Genomic DNA, 25454 nt, shown 5'->3' on the forward strand with positions numbered 1-25454 from the left:
TCCCTATCCTTCTTTTTTAACGTAACAATTTGTACCTATAAATTTCCCCCTTAGCACTACTTTCACTGTGTCCCATAAGTTTTGGTAAGTTGTGGTTTTGTTTCATTCTCTAAGTATTTTCTAATTTCCTTTGTGATTTCCTCTTTGAACCATTGGTTGCATCAAGACAGTGTGGTACTGGCACAAAAACAGACACATAGATCAATGGAACAGAATACAGAACCCAGAAGTGGACCCTGAAATGTACGGTCATCTAATATTCGATAAAGGAGGAAAGACTATCCATTGGAAGAAAGACAGTCTCTTCAATAAATGGTGCTGGGAAAATTGGACATCCACATGCAGAAGAATGAAACTGGACCACTCTCTTTCACCATACACAAAGATAAACTCAAAATGGATGAAAGATCTAAATGTGAGACAAGAGTCCATCAAAATCCTAGAGGAGAACACAGGCAACACCCTTTTTGAACTCGGCCACAGTAACTTCTTGCAAGATACATCCACAAAGGCAAAAGAAACAAAAGCAAAAATGAACTAATGGGACTTCATCAAGATAAGAAGCTTTTGCACAGCAAAGGATACAGTCAACAAAACTAAAAGACAACCTACAGCATGGGAGAAGATATTTGCAAATGACATATCGGATAAAGGGCTAGTTTCCAAAATCTATAAAGAACTTATTAAACTCAACACCAAAGAAACAAACAATCCAATCATGAAATGGGCAAAAGACATGAAGAGAAATCTCACAGAGGAAGACATGGACATGGCCAACACGCACATGAGAAAATGCTCTGCATCACTTGCCATCAGGGAAATACAAATCAAAACCACAATGAGATACCACCTCACACCAGTGAGAATGGGGAAAATTAACAAGGCAGGAAACAACAAATGTTGGAGAGGATGCGGAGAAAAGGGAACCCTCTTATACTGTTGGTGGGAATGTGAACTGGTGCAGCCACTCTGGAAAACTGTGTGGAGGTTCCTCAAAGAGTTAAAAATAGACCTGCCCTACGACCCAGCAATTGCACTGTTGGGGATTTACCCCAAAGATTCAGATGCAATGAAACGTCGGGACACCTGCACCCCGATGTTTCTATCAGCAATGGCCACAATAGCCAAACTGTGGAAGGAGCCTCGGTGTCCATCAAAAGATGAATGGATAAAGAAGATGTGGTTTATGTATACAATGGAATATTACTCAGCCATTAGAAACGACAAATACCGACCATTTGCTTCAACGTGGATGGAACTGGAGGGTATTATGCTGAGTGAAATAAGTCAATCGGAGAAGGACAAACAGTGTATGTTCTCATTCATTTGGGGAATATGAATAATAGTGAAAGGGAATATAAAGGAAGGGAAAAGAAATGTTGGGAAATATCAGGAAGGGAGACAGAACATAAAGACTCCTAACTCGGGGAAACGAACTAGGGGTGGTGGAAGGGGAGGAGGGCGGGTGTTGGAGGGGAATGGGTGACGGGCACTGAGGTGGACACTTGACGGGATGAGCACTGGGTGTTTTTCTGTATGTTGGTAAATTGAACACCAATAAAAATTAATTAAAAAAAATAATAAAATAAAACAAAAAACAAACAAAAAAAAGTATATGGTTTAATTTCCACGATATTGTGAATTTTCCAGTATTCATTACTGATTGGCTCCATCCTGTTGTGGCTGGAGGAGATACTTTATATAATACCTGTCTTTTAAAATTGATTGAGACCTAACTGGTCTAACGTATGGTCTCGAAAATGTCCCATATGCACTTGAGAAGAGGATGTGTGTATCTGTTGGGTGGAGGGTTCTATAAAATGTCTGTTAGATCTGGTTAGTTTATAGTGTATTGAAGTCCTCTGTTTCCTTATTCATTTTCTTTCTGCTTTTTTCTATCTATTACTGTGAGTGGGGTATTGAAGTCTAACAACTACTGTTCCACTTTCTCCCTTCAACTCTGTCAGCTTTTGCTTTGTAGATTTTGATGGTCTGTCATTAGGTGCATGTTTATACTTGTTGTATCTTACTGCTTTATTGAAACTTTTCTAAACATACAATGTTCTTCCTTGTCTCTTGTAAACTTTTTGATTTAAAGCCTAATTTTCCTGAAATAAACATAGGCACCCTTGATCTCCTTTGATTACTGCTTGCGTTGAGTATCATTTTGCACCCCTTCTCTTTCAACCCATTTGTGTCTTTGGATTCAAGTGAGTCTCTTGTAGATATCATACGGATGGATCATGTGTTTTTATCCATTCTGCCATTCTCTGTCTTTTGACTGGAGAGTTTAATCATTTATATTTAAAGTAATGGCTGAAAAGGAGGTATTTCTTTCTGTGATTATACTATTTGTCTTCTTATGTGACCTATAGCTCTTTGTCCCTCACGTCTTGCATTCCTGTCATTTAGTTGATTTTTTTGTAGTGAAATGCTTCAATTTCTTAATTTCCTTTTGTGTATATTCTAGAACTATCTTCTTTGTGATACCATGGGGATTACATTTAGGATCCTAGAATTATAGCATTCTAAATTGAACTTATAATACATTAACTTTTAATATTATATAAAAACTCCACTCCTAACTAGGGGTGGTGGAAGGGGAGGAGGGCGGGGGGTGGGGGTGAATGGGTGACAGGCACTGAGGGGGGCACTTGACGGGATGAGCACTGGGTGTTATTCTGTATGTTGGTAAATTGAACACCAATAAAAAATAAATTTAAAAAAAAACTCCATTCCTTTATAGCTCTATCTCCAACCCTCTCAGCTGCTGTCACAAAATTATATCTTTATATATTATATGCCAAAAAAATAATATTTTTAAATGCATTCATTGTGTAAATTATGTAGAGAATAAGGTTCAGAGTTAAAAACCAAAGTTATAGAAATACCAATTATTACTTTTTACTGGTATTAGCTTTTATACTGGTAATTGGAGTTTTTCCATTAAATGTATTAGTCTCTTAAACTATGTAGAAAATGGGCAGCCCTGGTAGCTCAGTGGTTTAGTGCCACCTTCAGCCCAGGGCCTGATCCTGGAAACCAGGGATCAAGTCCCACGTCAGGCTCCCCGCATGGAGCCTGCTTCTCTTTCTGCCTGTGTCTCTGTCTCTCTCTTTCTGCATCTCCCATGAATAAAATAAATAAAATCTTTAAAAAATAAAAATAAAAAAATAAAATAGACTATGTAGAAAACAAACCACTGTTAAAATACTAGCTTTTATACTGCTCATGTGTTACCTTTTCTGAGATCTTTATTTCTCCATACAGCTTAGAGTTACTGTCTAGTGTCTGCTGTCTGCGTGCATTTCACCTTGTAGGATTACTTTTAGCATATCTTGAAGGGCAGGTCTATTCGTCATGAACCCCCTCTGCCTTTATTTACCTGGGAAAGTCCTGATTCCTCCCCTCGCTTCTTAAGGACAGTTTTGCAGGATATAGAATTCTGGATTTTAGGGGGCATGATGGTGGAGGACTACAGGTCCTCAGCTCACCTGGCCCCACCAACTTAGCTAGATAACTTTCAAACCATCCTGAACACCTATGAATTCAACCTGAGATTTAAATAGAGGACAGCTGGAAAGCTACAGAGAGAAGGGTTTCCACTTCTAACAAGTTTCTTCCTTTTAGACTTTCATATTTCTACAATTACAGGTCTTAGATATATTTTCCACTTCTGGATTCCCTTCAAAATACTCAACTTAACCTGGGGAGATATACAAGATACGTTTTTTTTTTGTTTTGTGTTGTGTTTTTTTTTTGTTGTTGTTTTTTGTTTTTTTTTTTTTATTTATTTATGATAGTCACAGAGAGAGAGAGAGAGAGGCAGAGACACAGGCGGAGGGAGAAGCAGGCTCCATGCACCGGGAGCCCGATGTGGGATTCGATCCCGGGTCTCCAGGATCGTGCCCTGGGCCAAAGGCAGGCGCCAAACCGCTGCGCCACCCAGAGATCCCATGTTTTGTGTTGTGTTATTTGTTTTCTCTACCTCATTTTCTTCTACAATGGTGGAAGTTAATACATTCTAAAACATGACCAGCATGCACCCAGAATCAAGTGGTATACCATGCTGGTTCATTCTGGGAGATTATATTCTCTCTTCATTCCCATTCTGCCCCTCTCTTTTATCTCATTTATGTTTTGGTGGTCACTGTTGGGGCTTTCTACAAGTATTTCTGGGTTATATAAATTTGGGAATAAGCATCTTCTAACATACAGATCATAATATACTCAGAACCAAGAGGATCCTCCTCTAGGGCCCCTCAAGGTAGACTACATTCTCCCTCCACTACAACTTCATCACCACTACCATCTTCCAGTAGCCCCACTTTTTTTTCTTTTCTCCTCTTTCTTCCTCTTTACTTTTGCTTTTTTCTCTTTTCTTTTTGTTTTTTCTTCTTCTCTTTGGGATTCTTGGCCTTTTATTTTTTACTACTTTGTTTTAAAATTTGTTTTTCACTTTAGTGGTCCTTTTGTTTTTATTTCATTCTGATATTTGTTTTCAATTTCTGGTCTTTGACCTCGCCAGAATCATCTAGGGTGAAATTTACTTAGGTCATGGTTGATATTTATGACTCAGCCTGCTCATACAGCCACTCTGCACTGAGCAAAATGACTAGAAGTAAGAACTTACCACAAAAGAAAGAATCAGAAACAGTACTCTCTGCCACAGAGTTACAGAATTTGGATTACAATTCAATGTCAGAAAGCCAATTCAGAAGCACAATTAAAATGCTACTGGTGGCTCTGGAAAAAAGCATAAAGGATTCAATAGACTTCATGACTGCAGAATTTAGATCTAATAAGGCAGAAATTAAAAATCAATTAAATGAGATGCAATCCAAACTGGAGGTCCTAACGATGAGGGTTAATGAGGTGGAAGAAAGAGTGAGTGACATAGAACACAAGTTGACGGCAAGGAAGGAAGGTGAGGAAAAAGGAGAAAAACAATTAAAAGACCATGAAGAAAAGTTAAGGGAAATAAATGACAGCCTCAGAAGGAAAAATCTACGTTTAATTGGGGTTCCAGAGGGCGCTAAAAGGGACAGAGGACCAGAAAGTGTATTTGAACAAATCATGGCTGAGAACTTCCCTAACTTGGGGATGGAAACAGGCATTCAGATCCAGGAGATAGAGAGGTACCCCCCCCCCAATCAATAAAAACCATTCAACGCCTCAACATTCAATGGTGAAACTTGCAAATTCCAAAGATAAAGAGAAAATACTAAAAACAGCAAGAGACAAGAGATCCATAACTTATATGGGGAGAAATATTAGCCTAACAGCAGACCTCTCTACAGAGACCTGGCAGGCCAGACAGGGCTGGCAGGATATATTCAGGTCCTAAATGAGAAGAACATGCAGCCAAGAATATTCTATACAGCAAAACTCTCATTTAGAATAGATGGAGAGATAAAGAGCTTCCAGGACAGGATAGGCAGAAACTGAAAGAATATGTGACCACCAAACCAGCTCTGCAAGAAATATTAAGGGGGACCCTGTAAAAGAAAGAGGAAACCCAAAGAAATAATCTACAAAAACAGGGACTGAATAGGTATCATGATGACACTAAATTCATATCTTTCAATAGTTACTCTGAATGTGAATGGGCTAAATGATCTCCCATCAAAAGACACAAGGTTTCAGACTGGATTAAAAAACAAGACCCATCTATTTGCTGTCTACAAGAGACTCATTTGAGACCTAAGGACACCTCCAGCCTGAAAATGAAAGGTTGGAGAACAATTTACTATTCAAATGGTCCTCAAAAGAAAGCTGGGGTAGCCATCCTCATATCAGATAAATTAAAATTTATCCCAAAGACTGTAGTAAGAGAAGAAGAGGGACACTATATCATACATAAAAGGTCTATCCAACAAGAAGACCTAACAATCATAAATCATAAATATTTAAATCATAAATATTTATGCCCCTAATGTGGGAGCTGCCAAGTGTATCAATCAATTAATAACCAAAGTAAAGACATACTTAGATAATAATAATACACTAATAGTAAGAGACTTCAATACGGCACTTTCTGCAAATGACAGATGTTCTAAGTACATCTCCAAAGAAACAAGAGCTTTAAATGATAACACTGGAACAGATGGATTTCACAGATATTTACAGAACTTTGCATCCAAATGCAACTGAATACACATTCTTCTCAAGTGCATGTGGAACTTTCTCCAGAACAGACCACATACTGGGTCACAAATCAGGTCTCAACTGATACCAAAAGACTGGGATTGTCCCCTGCATATTTTCAGACCACAATGCTTTGAAACTAGGACTCAATCACAAGAAGAAATTTGGAAGAAACTCAAACACATGGAAGTTAAAGAGCATCCTGCTTAAAGATAAATGGGTCCACCAGGAAATTAGATAAGAATTAAAAAGATTCATGGAAACTAATGAAAATTAAGGTACAACCATTCAAAATCTTTGGGATACAGCAAAGCAGTCCTAAGAGGGAAATAAATCGCAATACAAACATCCCTCAAAAAAATTGGGATAAACTCAAATACACAAGCTAACTTCACACCTAAAGGAACTGGAGAAAGAACAGCAAATAAAACTTACACCAAGTAGAAGAAGAGAGTTAATAAAGATTTCAGCAGAACTCAATGAAATAGAGACCAGAAGAACTGTGGAACAGATCAATGAAACCAGGAGTCGGTTATTTGAAAGAATAAGATAGATTAAACCATAAGCCAGCCTTATTAAACAGAAAAAACTCAAATTAATAAAATCATGAATGAAAAAGGAGAGATCACAACCAATACGAAGGAAATACAAACAATTTTCAAAACGTATTATGAGCAGCTATATGCCAATAAATTAGGCAATCTAGAAAAAGTGGATGCACTTTGGTAAACCACAAACTACCAAAACTGGAACAGGAAGAAACAGAAAACCTCAACAGGCCAATAACCAGAGAGGAAATTGAAGCAGTCATCAAAAACCTTCCAAGACACAAAAGTCCAGGGCCAGATGGCTTCCCAGGGGAATTCTATCAAACGTTTAAAGAAGAAACCATACCTATTCCACCAAAGCTGTTTGGAAAGATAGAAAGAGATGGAGTACTTCCAAACTCGTTCTATGAGGCCAGCATCACCTTAATTCTAAAACCAGACAAAGACCCCACCGAAAAGGAGAATTATAGACCAATATCCCTGATGAACACAAATGCAAAAATTCTCAACAAGATACTAGCCAATAGGATCCAACAGTATATTAAGATTATTCACCATGACCAAGTGGGATTTATCCCCGGGATGCAAAGCTGGTTCAACACTCACAAAGCAATCAAAGTGATAGATCATATCAACAAGAGAAAAAACAAGAACCAGATGATCCTCTCAATAGATGCAGAGAAAGCATTTGACAAAATACAGTATCCATTCCTGATCTAAACTCTTCAGAGTGTAGGGATAGAGGGAACATTCCTCAGCATCTTAAAAGCCATCTACGAAAAGCCCACAGCAAATATCATTCCCAATGGGGAAACACTGAGAGTCCTTCCCCTAAGATCAGGAACATGACAAGGATGTCCATTCTCACCACTGCTATTCAACATAGTTATTAGAAGTCCTAGCCTCAGCAATCAGACAACAAAAAAGAAATAAAATGCATTCAAATTGTAAAGAAGAAGTCAAACTCTCCCTCTTTGCAGATGACATGATACTGTACATAGGAAACCCAATATACTCCACCCCAAGATTGCTAGAACTCATACAGCCATTCGGCAGTGTGGCAGGATACAAAATCAATGCAATACAGTGGCGTTTCTATACACTAACAATGAGACTGAAGAAAGAGAAATTAAGGAGTCAATCCCATTTAGAATTGCACCCAAAAGCATAAGACACCTAGGAATGAACCTAACCAAAGAGGTAAAGGATCTATACCCTAAAAACTACAGGACAGTTCTGAAAGACATTGAGGAAGACACAAAGAGATGGAAAAATATTTCATGCTCATGGATTGGAAGAATTAATATTGTGAAAATGTCAATGCTACCCAAGGCAATTTACATGTTCAATGCAGTCCCTATCAAAATACCATGGACTTTCTTCAGAGAGTTGGAACAAATCATGTTAAGATTTGTGTGGAATCAGAAAAGACCCAAATAGCCTAAGGAATATTGAAAAAGAAAACCACAGCTGGGGACATCACAATGCCAGATTTCAGGTTGTACTACAAAGCTGTGGTCATCAAGACAGTATGGTACTGGCACAAAAACAGACACATAGATCAATGGAACAGAACAGAGAACCTAGGAATGGGCCCTCAACTCTATGGCCAACTAATATTCGACAAAGCAGGAAAGACTATCCACTGGAAAAAGGACAGTCTCTTCAATAAATGGTGCTGGGAAAATTGGACATCCACATGCAGAAGAATGAAACTAGACCATTCTCTTACACCATACACAAAGGTAGACTCAAAATGGATGAAAGATCTAAATGTGAGACAAGATTCCATCAAAATCCTAGAGGAGAACACAGCCAACACCCTCCTTGAACTTGGCCACAGCAACTTCTTGTAAGATACATCTATGAAGGCAAAGGAAACAAAAGCAAAAATGAACTATTGGGACTTAAGAGAATAAGCTTCTGCACAACAAAGTAAACAGTCAACAAAACTAAAAGACAACCTACAGAATGGGAGAAGATAATTGCAAATGACGTATCAGATAAAGGGCTAGTATCCAAGATCTATAAATAACTTATTAACATCAACAGCAAAGAAACAGACAATCCAGTCATGAAATGGACAAAAGACGTGAAAAGAAATTTCACCAAAGACACATACATGGCCAAGAAGCACATGAGAAAATGCTCTGCATCACTTGCCATCAGGGAAATACCAATCAAAACCACAAGGAGATACCACCTCACACCAATGAGAATGGTCAAAATTAACAAGACAGGAAACAACAAATGTCAGAGAGGATGTGGAGAAAGGGGATCCCTCTTGCACTGGTGGTGGGAATGTGAACTGGTGCAGCCACTCTGGAAAACTGTGTGGAGGTTCCTCAAAGAGTTAAAAATAGACCTGCCCTACGACCCAGCAATTGCACTGTTGGGGATTTACCCCAAAGATACAGATGCAGTGAAAGACCGAGACACCTTCACCCCAATGTTTATAGCAGCAATGTCCACAATAGCCACACTGTGGAAGGTGCCTCAGTGTCCATCGACAGATGAATGGATAAAGAAGATGTGGTCTCTGTATACAATGGAATATTACTCAGCCATTAGGAACGATGAATATCCACCATTTGCTTCAACGTGGATAGAACCTGGAGGGTATGATGCTGAGTGAAGTAAGTCAATCAGAGGAGGAAAAACATTACATGGTTTCATTCATACTGGGAATATAAAAAATAGTGAAAGGGATTAAAGGGGAAAGGAGAGAAAATGAGTAGGAAATATCAGTGAGGGTGACAGAAGATGAGAGATTCCTAACTCTGGGAAACGAACAAGGGGTGGTGGAAAGGGAGGTGCGTGGGGAGTTGGGGTGACTGGGTGACGGGCACTGAGGGAGGCACTTGATGGGATGAGCAATGGGTGTTATGCTATATGTTGGCAAATCGAACTCCAATAAAAAATATATATACAGAAAAAAAGAATATAGAACTCTGGTAGACAGCTGTTTTCAGTCAGCATGTTGAATAAATGGGCCCACAGTCTTCTGGTCTCTAGAGTTTCTGAGGAGAAATTTGCTGATAGGCTTATTGACAATCCCTTATATGCAACAGTTTGCTTCTTTTTTTGCTGCTTTCAAGATTCACTTTTTGTGTTGTTTCACTGTTAGATGATAATGGGTCTTAGTGTGGATTTCTTCGAGTTCATCTTACTTAGGAGTTTATTGACCTTCTTGTACATTTATATTTATGTATTTCATCAAATTTAGGTATTTTTAAGCCATTATTTCTTCAGATATTCTCTCTGCCCTTCTGTCTTCTACTGGTATTCTCACAGTGGGTATATTGTTCTCCCTAGATTCTTACAAGTCCCTTAGGCTTGTTCACTCTTCCTCAAATGTTTTTCCTGCTGTTCCTCAGATTCAGTAATTATCATTGTCCTGCCTTCACAATCACTGTTTCTTTCTTCTGGCTGTTCAGATCAGCCTTTGAATTCCTATAGTAAAATGTTCACTGCAGTTACTGTGCTTTTCAGCTCCATAATTTCTTTTCATGTTTTCTATCTCTTTTTGAAAGTTCCATTTTGTTCACACATCATTTTCCTTTTTTCCACATCTTCCTTTAAGTTCTTTAAGCATCTTCCATTAAGACAGTTGCTTTAAATTCTTTATCTAGTAGATCTACCATTAGACCTTTTTCAGGGAATTTCTGCTAAGTTATCTTTTTTCCTTTGAAATGGCCATACTCTCCTGTTTCTTTGTATGTCTTGTGATTTTGTTGTTGCCATCATTGTTGTTGTTGAACACTGGACATCTGAATCTAATAATGTGGTAATTCTGGAAATCATGTTCTCCTTCCCCAAGACTCACTGGACTTTGTTACTTTTTTGTTTTGGTTTTTGGGTTTTTTATTGTTGTGGGCTATCTCTGTGCCAAGGATCAGCCAGAGGTATAATATATTTTCCCCATATATGTCTTGTTTTCTAATGTTCTAGTCCTTAATGTCTGTCTCTCAAAAGGTGAAAAGTGACAGGTGAAGGGAGTAAAAATGAGGCACTGGCCCTTTAAATCCCGTGTAAGTCACAAGCTGGAGGGGGAGGGACTTGGAACAGAGGGAGGTGCAAGAGTGGCCACCTCCTCCTTATCTGCATAATTGTGATCAGAAGCAGAATCAGTCATTAGAACACATACACTCAGTATTTGAAAGCATTTTACCCACCCCGGCTTGCACAAGCCACGTGCAAATGTTTCCAGAATGCGTTCACAGCTGCCTGCCAGGGACTGAGGGTGGGTGACAGGTAGCTGCTCTTGCGCTAAACTGAAATTTAGCTGAAACTGACCAAAATTAACCCCAATTTACTTCCCCTGGAAGTCCAAGCCTTCAGTAGACTCCAGAGTTACCAGTGCAGCTGTTGTCCAGGTGCGAGGCATCTGCCTGGTGCTTCCTGCTCTGTCATCTTTCCAGAACCCTTCTGCCTGCTTTTTGTAAAACTATCTCCTCAACTGAGCTTGGACTTCTCCAAGGATTCTCAGACTTACTACTGAATGGCCCTAGACAATATTTGCATGTAATTAGAGATTATGTGATTTAGTGTTTTGTGGATAGATATTAGCGATCCCCAGTCAGCCTTGTAATAACTGTAATCTCCCCTTACTTGGCCTAAACTACCACTCCCTCGGCATTATGGGGGCCAACAGAGAATAACAACGGGCCTGAACTTCCCAGGTACGGGTGTCTTCGCAATGACACTTTGCAAGTAGGGCTGTTAGAAAATTAGTTGGAATTTTCACATCTTGTAATTGCAGATATAATTATAGTACAAGGTCCTTCCTGAGATAATAAGTAATTATCCTTCACAAGAGAACTAAAATAGGATCCTCAGGTGACTGCCTGCCATTAGTGCCATTTTCTACGATACACCTTACTATCTCATGGCCAAATTCAGGTTGGCTGAAAAACCATGCAAAACAAAAGATAAAATTCCTTTCCAAGGCTTCATGCACAGTGGATTGATGGCCTGGCCTCCAGTCTGAGAGCCCAGCCAGCAGTGCGGTTGGTTGTGTCTCAGACTGTACATGGGGTAGAGCATGCCAGAGTTCCCATTCTTCCTCCTGTAAGTTTCAGGTGATTGAGCAAGAGTATAATTCAGAGCACCGGTTGTTTATTCACCTCCAAATTCCTTTCCCATCTGACTACCTCTACAGTTATTGCAAAGAGGCAGAAAACCAGATGCTCCTCTTGCAACCCAATTACCTTGTTGTAGTCTCCATCCCATCAGCTTCCCAGGAGGGTATCATGACGGATGCCTTTTTCATTTCAACCCTCCAAGTGTATTCAGCATGTGCAGCACTAGCGCCAAGGTGCCATCTGAAGCAGAAAGATAATTACAGGTGGAAAGAGGGAACTTACCCCTTCCACCCCACATCTCTGCCAGCCAGGCGGACGTGCACACATGTGGACGCTCTGTTATACAGAAGACTACATGCATCATGCGATCATGCATGGGCCACTGGAGAGATGAAACACGTGATATGTCCAAATTCCAGTTTTAAAAGTGTGGAAGGGGAAGTGTTCCTTTCATCAAATTACAGTATGCCACCCACTAGTATCTTCTCTTGATGGCTGCAGATTCTGGGTTAATTTCAGGGTTTGCAGTAATTGAAGAAAAGAAAGAAATGGGAGTCCTTCACCAAACAAGAAATAGGCAAACTTGAGAGTTTTCTCAAGACCCAGCATTTAAGTGGATTATCCATGGTTCTCCCCTCTGGGTCCCAGCATGGGGCCTTCAGGTCTTCACCAGCCAGACATCAAGTATGTGTTAGGACACAGGTGGCCGCTGCCTTTTCCTGGTGCCACGTCACAGCTTGTGACTTGAAAGAAAAGCCAGGCTTCCCCACTCCCATGTTTTCAAGGCCCACACAACCTCATATCCAGTGTCAAAGGATGCCGGGGAGGCTCCAGGGCTGGCCTTGCAGCCTCATCTGCAACTTCTCTTTCCTTCCAAAACACATGACTCTGTGTGTATCTACTTTAAAACTCTCAGAGATTAGCTCCCAACACCACAGGATGGATGTGGCAACCTTGTCAGTCCATTAATTCTGCTTCCAAGGGAAGCACTTCACTGATTTTGCCTCCTCTTGTCACTTTAAGAACGGCTGCACAGACTTTCAAAAAAATAAAAAATAAAAGAGATGCTTTTGGACCAAAACTAAGTGAGTATTTTTTTTCCCCACTCAAGTGGAAAGCTGAGTTTTTCTGGGTGTAGGACAGGAAGGCAAGGAGCTAGTGAGAAAAGGTGACCATCTGAGGTCAGAGACCCAAAGGCAGCTGGGAGAGAAGCAAGAAGGTAAGCTGACATCCCAAAATAGACCAGGGGCTAAATCTCAGCTCAAGAGCTAGAGCTGGTGTTAGTTCCCTGGGGTGCAATGACAAAGTCCCAGGCAGTAGGGCTCAGAACAGGAGAAATTTATTTCTCCCAGTCCTCCTGGAGGTTGGAAGTCCCAGCCAAGGTGTCAGCAGGGCTGCTTTCTGGAGAGGCTGCTCTGCTTGGTGCAGAGTCAGCTGTTTCTACCTGTATCCTCATATCGTTATCCCTCTGCATCTGTCTCTGCATCCAAATGGCCCCTTTCCAGAAGGACATCAGTCATATTTGGATCAGGGTCTGCCTTACTGACCTCATCTTAACTGACTGTATTTGCGATGACCCTATTTCCAGATAAGATCACATTCTGAGGTACCGGGAGTGAAGATTTCAAAATGTAAAATTTGGAGGGAGACACACTATAGCCCCTAATAGTGTTATCACCCAGAAAAACTGAAGAGCAAAGTTGTTTATTAGACACATCTGTCCTTTTACACCAATCCTGATTTCAAGCATCTCCATCAAATATGTGGGGTCACCAAGATTCCTGCTACTCTGTCCCTGACATGTTTGCCATGACCCAGAATGTTCTACATGCACCCTACCCGAGGCAGACAAGACAGGCATTCTGCCCCTTTCTGGGAAGGCTGTTCAGAGGTTTTGGTAAAGCCTCTCCCATGAAGACATCGTGGTGCTTTCACAGTGTGCACAGAGGAGGCAAAGCAGGGCAGAACCCACATCCAGGCCCATAACAGGAACAGGCCTGCCCAGCAATGGTGCTCAAAGGGCCTCCCAAGCAAAACAGGGGAAGCAGCCTTTTGTGCTAATGGAACAAATCACACAAAAACACCTGTTAGGGAATTTCCTTTTTCATACCAGTTTTTTAAAAAAGTAATTCCAGCATGACAGCCCGACAGCAGCGTAACCAAGAAGAGCCCCCTCCTGCCTGGTTGTGCACAAGGACGGACGGCAACACGCAGACAGACTGGGCTCTCCCGGGCAGCAGTTCTGAGAACCTGTGGCCACAGCAAGCTCCTATGAAGCTCAAACTCCTGAGAGAGAGAGAGAGTTTATTCACCACAACACATTCACCTACGGGTGGCCTGGAGTGACAGCAGTGGGCGATGGGAACAGGTCAGGAACCACACCTGAGAGTGCCACAGAATTGAGACATCTTTTGGATCCTCCCAGTTCTGAAATTCTGATTCTAGGACAATGAACTTCGGAAAAAATCAGCAATAATTGAAAGGGAGCAAATTGAAAGGTATTTGCCTTACCTCTTAGGTTAACATAACAATTCAACTAATCAATGTAAGACCATTTAAAATGCAGGTAAGAGTCACCAAGTTCGGGATCCCTGGGTGGCGCAGCGGTTTGGCGCCTGCCTTTGGCCCAGGGCGTGATCCTGGAGACTCGGGATCGAATCCCACATCAGGCTCCCGGTGCATGGAGCCTGCTTCTCCCTCCACCTATGTCTCTGCCTCTCTCTCTCTCTCTCTCTCTGTGACTATCATAAATAAATAAAAAAATTAAAAAAAAAAAAAAAAAGAGTCACCAAGTTCACTGTGACTTCACATTTGTGAGTACTCCTGCACCCGCCCGAGAAGTATAGACGAGACACATGGGAAAACAGGAACAAAACCCGGAGGGACGGGGGAGAGCCCACAGTGACCTACGTCTAATTGATCATGTCAGTCCTCTAGACCTTCCAGAATGACAGGTGCCACTGGAACAATAAGAAAAGTCAATTTTACAAAAGTCACTTAATCCGAGTGTACTATCACCCCCACCAAAGATTTTTTTTTTAAGATTTTATTTATTCATGAGAGACACAGAGAGAGAGGCAGAGACACAGGCAGAGAGAAGAGGCAGAAAGAGAGAAGCAGGCTCCATGCAGGGAGCCCAACATGGGACTCGATCCCAGGTCTCCAGGATCACGCCTGTACCGAAGGCAGGCGCCAAACCGCTGAGCCACCCAGGCGTCCCCCCACCAAAGATTTTAAACATCAGTTTTACTCACTATAAATGCGATGCCCCAACACTGGGGCTGGGAGAGTCGTAGATAACTAATAGCACAATGAAAAATAAAACGGGAGTTTCTACAAAGCAGGTCAAGATGAGTCACCAAAGGAGAACTTAGGATGTTCTACAAGCAATGCTGTGAGCCAAAAGCACACACAGGAGCCACCACTAGAGGTACTTTATCCCATCAGAGCGATGACAGCCCGACAGCGGGCCCGAGGACAGAACACAATCCATAATCTTCAGTCTCCCAAGGAAGAGTCCCTCCTGCACCTGCTGACGCTGCTGCCACTGTCCCTGGGCAACAGACAGGCCTGAGGTTTCGGATGAAGACATGTCCAGATCCCCCCAGGAGGCCCTGCTCCAGGCACCTGTTGGCTGTATTCCCTACACAGAGTTTCTGCCGCAGGACATCCAACATCCCACTGCTGCCCTGACCACCTAGCGGGACCTGTCCCTGTTCGAGCGGCAGGGCACTATGTTGTGGCCCTGCATTCTCTGCCCAGAAGGGCGCCATGAGCCCTCTCTCTGGGGGTGCGCCTGTCCCACGTCCCTCTGGCAGAGCAGACAGTGGGAGCTGAGCAGATGTGGCCACAGTTTGCATGGCCTGGAGTAAAACCTCCAAATCTTTCACTGGGTTGCAAACCAGCATTCTGGGCTTGACTCCGACGGGCTGAGGTCTCCTTATTGAGAGCACCTGAAAAGCTTGCAGCTCCAGGACAGGCCTCTAGGGAATGCTTCTCACCACCCACCTGCCTAGAGACTCGATGTGCTGCGGGCTTGCCTCCAAAATTGGCAGGCAGCAAACAACTTTCAAGAGTTTTTCTAATGAACAGTATTTTACCTACACAATTCTCCCTGCTGCAAAGCAGGATTTAGCTAGTTCTACAGCATCTGCTATTCTCTGCATGAGCTTTTCTGACCTCAACCAAATCTGTATTCCTTTCCATCTTAAAAAGGTAGAACTCATCTGACTGTGGAGGCTCTGTTGGGGAAACTGAGCACCTTCCCAGTTGGGAGGCAGAAACACACTGTGTCCTGGCTGCAGATGATGAGACACACATGTGAAAGAACCTTTACCTTCTCCAGTGACAGGGCAGTCCTGTCCAGGGCAGTCCTGTCTACACACCCTTGAAAGGTCACTTTCTCCCCTCGCCGTCCTGCTGCACTTTCTAACCTCGGTTCTGTGCCACCTTTTGTACTCAAACCACATTCCTGGTTTTTGTTTCCATTACAGGTTTGTCTCTGTCGCCTGCTATCAGACACCGTGGACAGCAAAGCTTCAGAAAGGCACAGACGGGACTTTAGGCAAAGGGATTTTGCTCAACTTTGCAGACACTGTTACAGACACAGAATGGACAAAGTACACAGTGCACATGTCCTTGCCCACAGGTAACACTCTGCCACTGGCCCCAGAAAGCACATAAGTGCACACCCTCAGCCCTCCCCATCAGCCCCCCAGAGCTCTCAGACTTGGGATGAGCTCAACCTTCTGGGTCCTAGGCCCAGAGTAAGACCAAAGATCCCCAAAAGCCCAGGCACAGCACCCACCATGACCCTGACCTGGGAGCCAGTGCTCATGGTTCAACAAAACCTTGATCCTAAAATATCACATTGCTGAGAGGAACGGAGAACAAATTCACAATGCATTTATTAAGAAACAAGCCTTCAAGAGCATGAAAGCAAGATGTCTCCCACAACATCCACAAACTAGCGGCCATGAGGACGTGTATGCATGCTCCCTAGAGCTGTTCCTCGCCGAGAAGTCGGAACAGGAAAGAAACATGCGTAGACAGAATGACAAAGGCACCAACACGATGAGATTTTATTCGTTCAGTTACAGTGACATCTGGTGGTCTCCTATACCAGATGGAAATACTCCCAGGCTGAAACCAAAACACATCCTTACAGTATCTTTGGGATTGAAAGCAAAATACCATCAGAGGCATCATAAAATAATAATAAAATAATGAAAAAATGAATAAGAATATGTTTATACATATTTTTAATAAACGAAAGGAATAAAGCACAATTTTCCTCTTCCTAGGCCACACCATGTTAAGGTAGCTTGGATTAGAGTAGCTCCCTCTATAGTGGAACGCTTCAAATAGAATTTTAAAAAGCAGCAGCAATCAGTCCCTGAGGGCAGGAGCCCATAGGCCTCCCCTCTGTGAAAACCATTCATCAGCATCTTTTTTTTTTTTTTAAGATTTTATTTATTTATTCATGAGAGACACCGAGAGAGAGGCAGAGGGAGAAGCAGGCTCCATGCAGGGAGCCTGATGTGAGACTCGATCCCGGGTCTCCAGGATCATGCCCTGGGCTAAAAGGCGGCACTAAACCACTGAGGCACCTGGGCTACCCTGTTCATCAACATCTTACATGAAGCTCTTCTCCTTTTGAGTGAAATTGGGAGGAAGTGGATATTTATTACTTATTTCTGCAAAATGATACTTATTACTATATATGTCAAAATTAAATGGGTAATTCGGTGGCCTCAAAAAAAGTCTAAATGATAAGAAAAGGTAACTGCAGAATATAAATGTTTCCCCTGTGTTTGCTGAACTACACTTGAACATATAACCAGGTCTTTGCAGTTTGACTATGGTGATAATATAAAAGATGGAGGAAGAAGGGGAGTCAGATTAAAATTTCAGATTTTGATCAAAGGTGAAAAGTGTTTTTTGTGTTTTGTTTAAGATTTTAAGTCATCTCTATACCCAATGTGGGGCTCAAACTCACAACCCCGGGATCAAGCATCTCCCACTCCACCCACTGAGCTGGGCAGGTGTCCCGAAAGTCAAATATGTTTACATAAAATACGGCTGGCATAAACACTGGACTTCCTCAGTAATATGTACATCTGTTTGTATATTCCTATAGATACGAAAGACAGTTTGGAATTCTAACAATGTTATTTTAGAAGATACAGAGGTAATCTCCATATTCACCACCCATTCTAGCAATCACTTTACCCTCTTTAAGTAAAAAAGAGAAAGGCATCAAAAGGTAATCATCCTATCTCCCTCACCATGCAGTCTTAATTATCACAGCGCTCAGAAGCTACACATCCTTACTCAGAATTCCCATCTTACAGTGAATGGGTGGCATCTCCACAAGTGGATGAACATCCTAGGTTTACTCTCTGGCCCTAGGGGACTATTTCCATCCTCCAGGCCTCCTGCAGGGGTAGCACCTGACTCAAACTCTCCTTCCCACCCACCGGGCCTCATCTCAGTGTCCACCCTCTGCACTCACATACACTGGCCTGTGCTCAGGCCAATACCTGCTCTCTGGACAGTGTGCAGAGCTTGCTTCCCTCAAGAAGCAGTGGCCCACCAGCTGGCTACTGTGCTGCCCAGGGCCACATCCTCTGTCCACAGTCAGAACTGAGATGTCTGGCCTGGTCCCTCAGCAGCTCTGGCTGGATGGCGATGTCAGGGTCACCACACAGACCAACAGGGTACCTGACACCTGGAAGGCACTTGAGAATGAGCAAAACCACAAATGACAAAACCAAAGACTCTGATCTTGCCTCATTGCCTCACTAATGCGACTGAGAATCACTCCACTTAGTGCTGGCATGACGACTCCTCTTGGCTCATGCAACTCCCAAGACAACGAAATGGCAGGAAATGAAGGGAAGGCTATGTGTAAGCAACCAGCTTCTCCTCCAAACCTCTACCCCCCAGATTCATTCTGCAAGCAACAATCCCTTCGAGTTAACAAAACCTGTGGTGGCCCTGAAAATACCTCTCTGGCCCTGAAGAGGTGAGGGCTCACCCAGGCCTGCTGCATGGTCAAAGGGGACTCTTGAAAATGGGAGATCTTCAGGACTGGCCGGGCAAAATCCATAGCTGGAAACCAACCACTCTGCCCATGATTAGGGATTCCTGGGCCTGGTGAGGTAAGTGCAGAAACATGCACAGATCATACACTCCACCTCTTCCTGACTCAGGGCCACTGACCCAGGCTGGGCGCTGATGCGCCTATGACTCGAACCCGAGCTCTGCCTCCAGCCAGGCCTGGCACCTTCGCACTGCTGTGGCTTCTGAAGAAATGACCAAGGCCACACCAGCAAGGCAGAAAAACTGGCCGACCTCCACACAAGTCACCCACACCTGAGAAGGGGATGTGTTGTGTGTCACCCCACGGAGGGGCACTGACCAGAGCCTGCCCATCATTCCTGCAGAGAGGGTTCATGTGCCTGCCCGTTGGTTAGATATGTTTAACATGGTCCCCACATCCCTTGGCTATGAGCACTGCTGGCTAGGAGTCACCAGCAAGAAAACCTGTCAAAGGGCCTAGGAGGAGACACCTGGGTGTGTGAGAAGACCACACACAGGGCTCCATTTCTTAGCTGGCTTCTGCCACGATTCAGCTGCGGGACCGTGGGCAGCGCTCTCCCTTTCTGAGCAGTGGGAGGCTGGACACAAGCTGGGCTGGATGGGGATGGGCAGCAGGGCAGGCATATGTTCTCTAGTTGCTGCCACATGTTAGGCTGACAGCAATCCCTCATCCTTAGGACCGAGGCCTCATCCAGGTGCAATGTGGGGACAGCCACAGACCATCATTCACACAAAAGAAAATGGCAGCTCACAGCTAAAACCAAACCAACCAAAGTCAGGCAGGTTCTCCTGCAGCTGCCCTTGCTGCCATCTTCCATACTTTGGAAAAGGCCCAGAGGGAACTGTTCAAGCTGTTGAGACCAGGCTGTGCACAAGAGTTTAGGAAGCATCACAAGTTAATCCTCTGAGCAGAACAGAAGGTCAAGGACGGCCCTGGAGGTCTCAGGAACAGGTAACATCTGGCTGGCTTTTTTCCTCACCTGCCTAAGGGCAGGGGCTTGGCGAGCTGATGGCTCAGGGCTCCTCCAAAGCCAGTGCTGGGGACAAAGAGGGGCTCTTGTAGAGGTACAGACATTCAGAACATTTCCTGCAGGATCTGAGAAATATTTTAAGAACTGAAGTCAAGAGCTGAGAAAAATGTGTTGACATCGCCTGTCAAAAAATCCAGTTTTAAGAAGAAAGAAAGCTGTTGCCTTTTTGAGTAGATGCCATGCACTAGTTTCCCAGAGCTTCCTGAGGATGGGGAGCGTGTCTACATGGTTTCCACCACTCCAGATGCCCACCTGAGAAGTCTTCTGACTAGGTTCAGGATCCAAATTTCATCTTGGACCTCCCCTGGAGGCTGCAAGCATAATTGGAGTGCTTTTGCTGATGACTGCCAAGGTCTTTGGATACCTTACCCATCCAGCATCATTTAAGAAAAACACAGCCCACTGCCAAATCACCTTGGCCCACCCCTCCCACCTTCAGGCGTGTTCTGGGGGGCACTCCCAGCCCAGCATGCCATCTTCTTTCTATAGTTCACTTCCCAAAATCAGAGCATCACCCTAATACAATGATGAGAACATGGGTGTTGTCCCCTGGGGTAGAAGCAGGATCAAACAAGCACAAATCAGAACACCAGACTCCATCACTGTCCTGCCAGGTAATCCTAGACTAACGAGTTTCCCTACTCCTACAGAGCGGAAGTGATGGAGTAGATGCCCTCTGACTTCCAGTTCCAGCAAGGGCTCCTCGGCCCTGGGATGCACTGTGGACAATAAACGGCAGAAGCTCCCAAACAGGCTGAAGGCTCCGAGCAAGACCATCCTCTCCAAGTATCTGTGTCCTTAAACCTAAAGTGAGAACAGAAATGTCAGTGGCTCTTTACTCCTTTGGGAAGAGGGTCCTGTGATGGGTTGAAGAAGGTCCTGTGATGGGTTGAATAGGGTCCCCACAAAATTTGTGTTCAATCAGAACCTTAGAACATGACCTCACTTGGAAGCAGGGTGCTTGCAGTTGGTATTAGTCAAGCATCTCAAGATGCAACCACCCTAGATTTAGGGTGGGCCCAGGATGCAATGACTTGTGTCCTTCTAAGAAGAGACACACGGAGTACAGAAAAGGCATGTGACCATCCTGGGTCATCAGGTCCCCACGTGATGGTGTGGGGCCTTTGAGACAAGGAATGTGTGTGAGAAGCCATTTGCATGGTGTCATGCCTCAGCGATTTGGCAGCCTGGGCTGTCCTCGTACACACAAGACCATCTTCTCCTCACTGTTGTGGGCTCTCCCGAGACCGCATTTGTCTCCTTGATTTCCGCAGCATTCAGCATAACCTTTCCATAGAGCAAACATTCAGTAGTTTGTGGAGTTGGTGGTAAGCCAGCCAACAACATGTACACTACAATGAAAACTCAACTTTATTCTTGCCTCCTGCATTTCTTTGGAGCTTTTTCCATTGGGAGGGGGAGGTGTTTCTTCCTAACCCTGCATGAGGACATCTGAAAGCCCATGGTTATAACCCTGAAATCAGAACCGTACTTCTCTTGGCTCTGGGTCTCTCATGGCTCCACCTTCCCAGAGAGGTTTTCATGTCCTGAAAAGTCACCCCTTGTCATCGTTCCTCCAAACAGCACATATGGGATAAGAAGCCACAGCTGCTGTGCTCACTATTGAGCAGCCTGCCAGGCTTGCACGGCCCTCGTGGGGCCAGGGGTCAGACCTCATACTGGAGGCTGATGCCAGTCCTCGACATCCTCAAGAAACCACTTCAAACTGGTTGAGTCATCCACAAAGCCTCTTACAGGCTTGGGTTTCAAGGTCACACTTCCTTAGGCTTACCCAAAGTTGGGCTGGAACAGCTTGGCAGGAGTGCTCTGTGAGGAATGTGCTCCCCGACCCCTCGCCACACGTCCTCAGCCCTGAGCCTGCCTGGGACCAGGCCCAGATGCCCAGAACCACGAGGCCAAGGGCAGGGCAGCTTCCAGCTAGGTCTGTGCCCACGAGACCTCAGTCAACAGCAACGGTGGTTTGCAGCCACTGAATGTGCAAGTGTGGCCATGAATGGGTCAGCTCATACTTCACACCCCAGGGGCCCCCACAGTGTCCTGCCGTAGCAGCTGTTAGGAACCTCGCATTTGTCAACAACTCTAAATAGCATCTAAAAGCCACTATTTTCAGGCCAAAAGACCAGCAACTCATTAGTGTATTGTCTGTTAATAAAACAATCCTATCTGGTACCAGGAAGCTCATTATTCTTAAAAATACAGGCACTGCTTTTTATGCAAGGCTGGCAGATGTTGGGCATTCTCCAAGGACCGAGGCATCAGAAGATCATGGGCAAGACATGGCAGTCAGTCAGCCTGCTGCAGGCCAAGCTTCCTCTGCTGCCAAGAGTGTGGGCCAAGCCCCCAGGTGTCCCTAGCCGCTTGGCTGCTCCCTCCCAATGCACTCGTGTCCCCAATAGAACAGCAAGGCTGCCTGGACACCCACTGCCATCACCCTTGGATCTATGCCAGGTGCAGGCCCAAGGGAGCCTGAGGAGAGCCCCTCTTGGTCCCTGAGATGTGATCGCCCTGCTAAAAAGGGCTGCTGTCAGGAGATAACACAGATTCACTCCCCTGACATTCAGAGCACTCTGTACCTCATGTTGGAAAACTCAGCCAACAGTCAACTGGGTGGAAAAACCACCCCCCAGCTCCTGCTGCCCCTCCAGGAGCCCAAGGTGAGGAGCTGCCCTGAGCTTAGGAGCCTTCTGGGGTCAAGGCTCCCTTGGAAGCTGAGCTCTCCCCAGAGGTCGGCACCCCCCACCCAAGGTCGGGACCACCCAAGGTTCCAGCCTCACCCACAGAGGTCAGGATTCCCCACAGAGTTTCAGCTGCCCGCCCCCGCCCCCCCCCCCAAGGGGACAGGCTCTCTCGCTGCCCTGGAGGTCAGGGCAGAGCTCCTGGGGGGCGCACAGCCAGCCTGGACAGTGTCTGTGTGACCCTGGGTAAGGGAGTCTGCAACCCAGGAAGACCATGGCCCCATCTCCTGAGGGTGCTATGCACACGACATGGGCTCACAGGCGCCCAGACCCAGGGGAGGCCCATCAACAACTCCATGGGTCTCAGGCCTCCCCGCAAGGGCAATTGCTTCTCCAAGGCCCACAGAGCATTCATCTGCTTTCTTACTGCAATCTAAGAGATCGACAGCTAGCTGAAGACCTAGTGGATAATCCACAGCAAGACAGACAAATTTGCACCTAAAGCGTAGCTCAGGATCAAAACCACCCTTTGTCTCTTGTTTGTAACAAGTTGTAGGGGGTAGGAGACAGAGGAGGGGAGCCCAGCTGCTCAGTGCCTATAAATATGCAGCTCACTTAGCCTCCGAACACAATACACACAAACCTGAAATAAAACATCACCTCTGAGCAAACATGATGTAAATGAGCCTAACGTGCATCTGGTTGGCTGCCCCCCTCCTCCTGCCCGATCCAGACCTGAGGCTGATGAAGGGGCAACGACCACGCCTCTGTCATTTCCAGCCTGCGCACCCGCAGCATGTCCAAGGCCAGGGCCACAGCTGGAGCACCCCTGGTCACCGCAGCAGCGAGTGAGGAGATTCTTCCCACAGAAAGCTCAGATGAGTTACTAGCTCAGGGTGCACAAGGTTCTTCTTCATCCCTGAGCCCTACGTGAGGGGTAAGGCCACCTGAGAACTTGGGAGTTTGCCTGTCAGGCTCAGCCAGTGCTGCACCCATAAGGACCTGCTGCTCCTGACACTTCCCTCCTCTGCCTGGCTGCACCTGACCCTGAAGTCAGGGCCCCAGCCTCCACTACCCCCTACTCCCTCCCACCCCCTACTGTGTGCAGGGCTATAAGCCATGTTCCAGCAAATCTGGCGTGATGCAGGATGCCAGAGTGCTCTGTTAAGAGCGAGGCCTGCAGGGACCAGTAACTTGCCGCCCACCCCTGAGCAGAGAGGCAACCCGCACAGCCACGCATAAGTCAGGTGGGCAGCCCTGAACCCCGAGGGTAAGACGAAGGAGCTGACTGGGGTGATCACCTGGGAGAAATTTAAAAGAAGGTAACGGGTTGAGGCATTGAGCCCAAAAGGACAGATCCGGGAGGGTAGCAGGGTGTTAACAACGGCCATTCAGGCTTCACCACAGAGAGAATTAACCTTAAAATAGAATCTCATCACATCCTCCAAGACCAAATTTCACTCCAGTAATTGCATGTGTGAGCAAAAGGACTGCAGAAGAGATGCGGCATTCTCCTGGCTCCACTGTAAGTAACGCATCAGAACCACCCACTGAGGATCCTCCGTGAGAATAAGCTACCCCCTTTCTCTGGCCAAAAAAGCCTTCACCGTGAGGTCTGAAGTGCAGCACGCTTGTCCACACTGCACTGCTCCCCTGCCCAGGCCACACCGACATGGTCGCTGCTTCAGGGGCTCCCACCAGCACGGCAAAGGGCGGTGGAAAGCAGGTCGGGGGGATGGGCAAGGCATCCACCAGGGACAGCCTTACAGTGCAATATCCATCCTTCCCAAATCCATCACACTGACGAATAGCCACCAGCTTGCTGGAGGAGAACGTTATTAGTCATCCACATTTGAGGGACAAGAAAGAGACCCTCTGGCCTGGACTGAAATGGAGGGGGGTGCTCTGGACATAATTCCATGCAACAGAAGCCAAGCAGCTCAGTCTACTTTCCCAACTGGTTGCATGGCTATAACCTGCACTTTCCACTTCATCTTTCCTAATTCATCTGTCTCTCTGATTACCCTCTGACCGCTCAACCACATTGGCAAACAGCTGGAAACCCAATGAATGAGAGCCAAACAACAAAATCCTCCAGCACATCGACCCAAGAAACCCACCTGCTGTAGCTGGGTAGACGACCAGTGCTTTGCCGCAGGGTCTGGGGGATCCCCCAGGCCCCACACGCTGGCCCCCAAAGCCTCCACCATGCTCCTCAGCCCCAGCTGCACACACCAGCCACCTGGGTCCCACCTCCATAGGTTCTCCGTCTTTGGTCTGGGGGCAGCCTCAGTGCCAGCTTCATTAAAACCTCCCCGAGTGATTCTGATGTAGGGATGAATTAGGGGCAAATAGGGCAAGGCAGGGAAAGATAAGGGGAAGGCACAAAGTCAGGCTTCCAGAAATCTGTGGGCTCCCATAAGCCCCAAGGACACCAAAAGGCCCAGAGTCAGGCTCCTACCTATCCCAAGGAAACAGAGATAAGACAGTAAAAACAGAAAAATAAACCTGGCTCCCCAGCGCCACAGTGTTAGGGAGTCTCCCCCTTTTAGAGCTCCTAAGTGATCACAGAGACCTCAGATGTAGAGAATAAATGTTATGGAGGAGACAGGAAGCCCTTGTTTGCGCTCAGCATATTTACAAAGACCCATCTTGTTTGTTACAAGCCCAACGTGTTTGTTCTAGATCCCACCCCGATGTTGATAAGAAGTTTACCAGTCCCCCGTCAGTCTCCTATAAAAGACTGACCCTACAAGCCCTTGGTGGCAACTGTGTCGGGACCCTGCTCACTCCTGAGAGCTCTCTCTGCTTAATAAACCTCTATTGCTTTACTGACTCTCTGTT

General features: G+C 45.2%; 1 protein-coding gene across 14 annotated transcripts in view; it reads right to left on the reverse strand.

The window, feature by feature from the left end:
* The window catches only part of PTPRN2 (protein tyrosine phosphatase receptor type N2), a 724029-nt gene that overhangs the window by 564356 nt on the left and 134219 nt on the right, over positions 1-25454 (reverse strand). For 4 of the 14 annotated variants that reach the window (XM_072763271.1, XM_072763281.1, XM_072763272.1 and 1 more), the window contains one exon: positions 11906-12019. The exons of 7 other annotated variants lie outside the window; for them this stretch is intronic. In XM_072763271.1, coding sequence (XP_072619372.1) covers positions 11906-11927 — 22 coding nt within the window. In that variant the 5' untranslated portion in view covers positions 11928-12019. Of the gene's footprint in view, positions 1-11905; positions 12020-13889; positions 14066-25454 lie in introns of all 14 variants that reach the window. 3 more of the 14 variants (XM_072763273.1, XM_072763270.1, XM_072763280.1) reach the window with 1 other exon arrangement.

This window comes from Vulpes vulpes, chromosome 7 (genome assembly GCF_048418805.1).
Source record: "Vulpes vulpes isolate BD-2025 chromosome 7, VulVul3, whole genome shotgun sequence".
NCBI classification, from domain to species: domain Eukaryota; kingdom Metazoa; phylum Chordata; class Mammalia; order Carnivora; family Canidae; genus Vulpes; species Vulpes vulpes.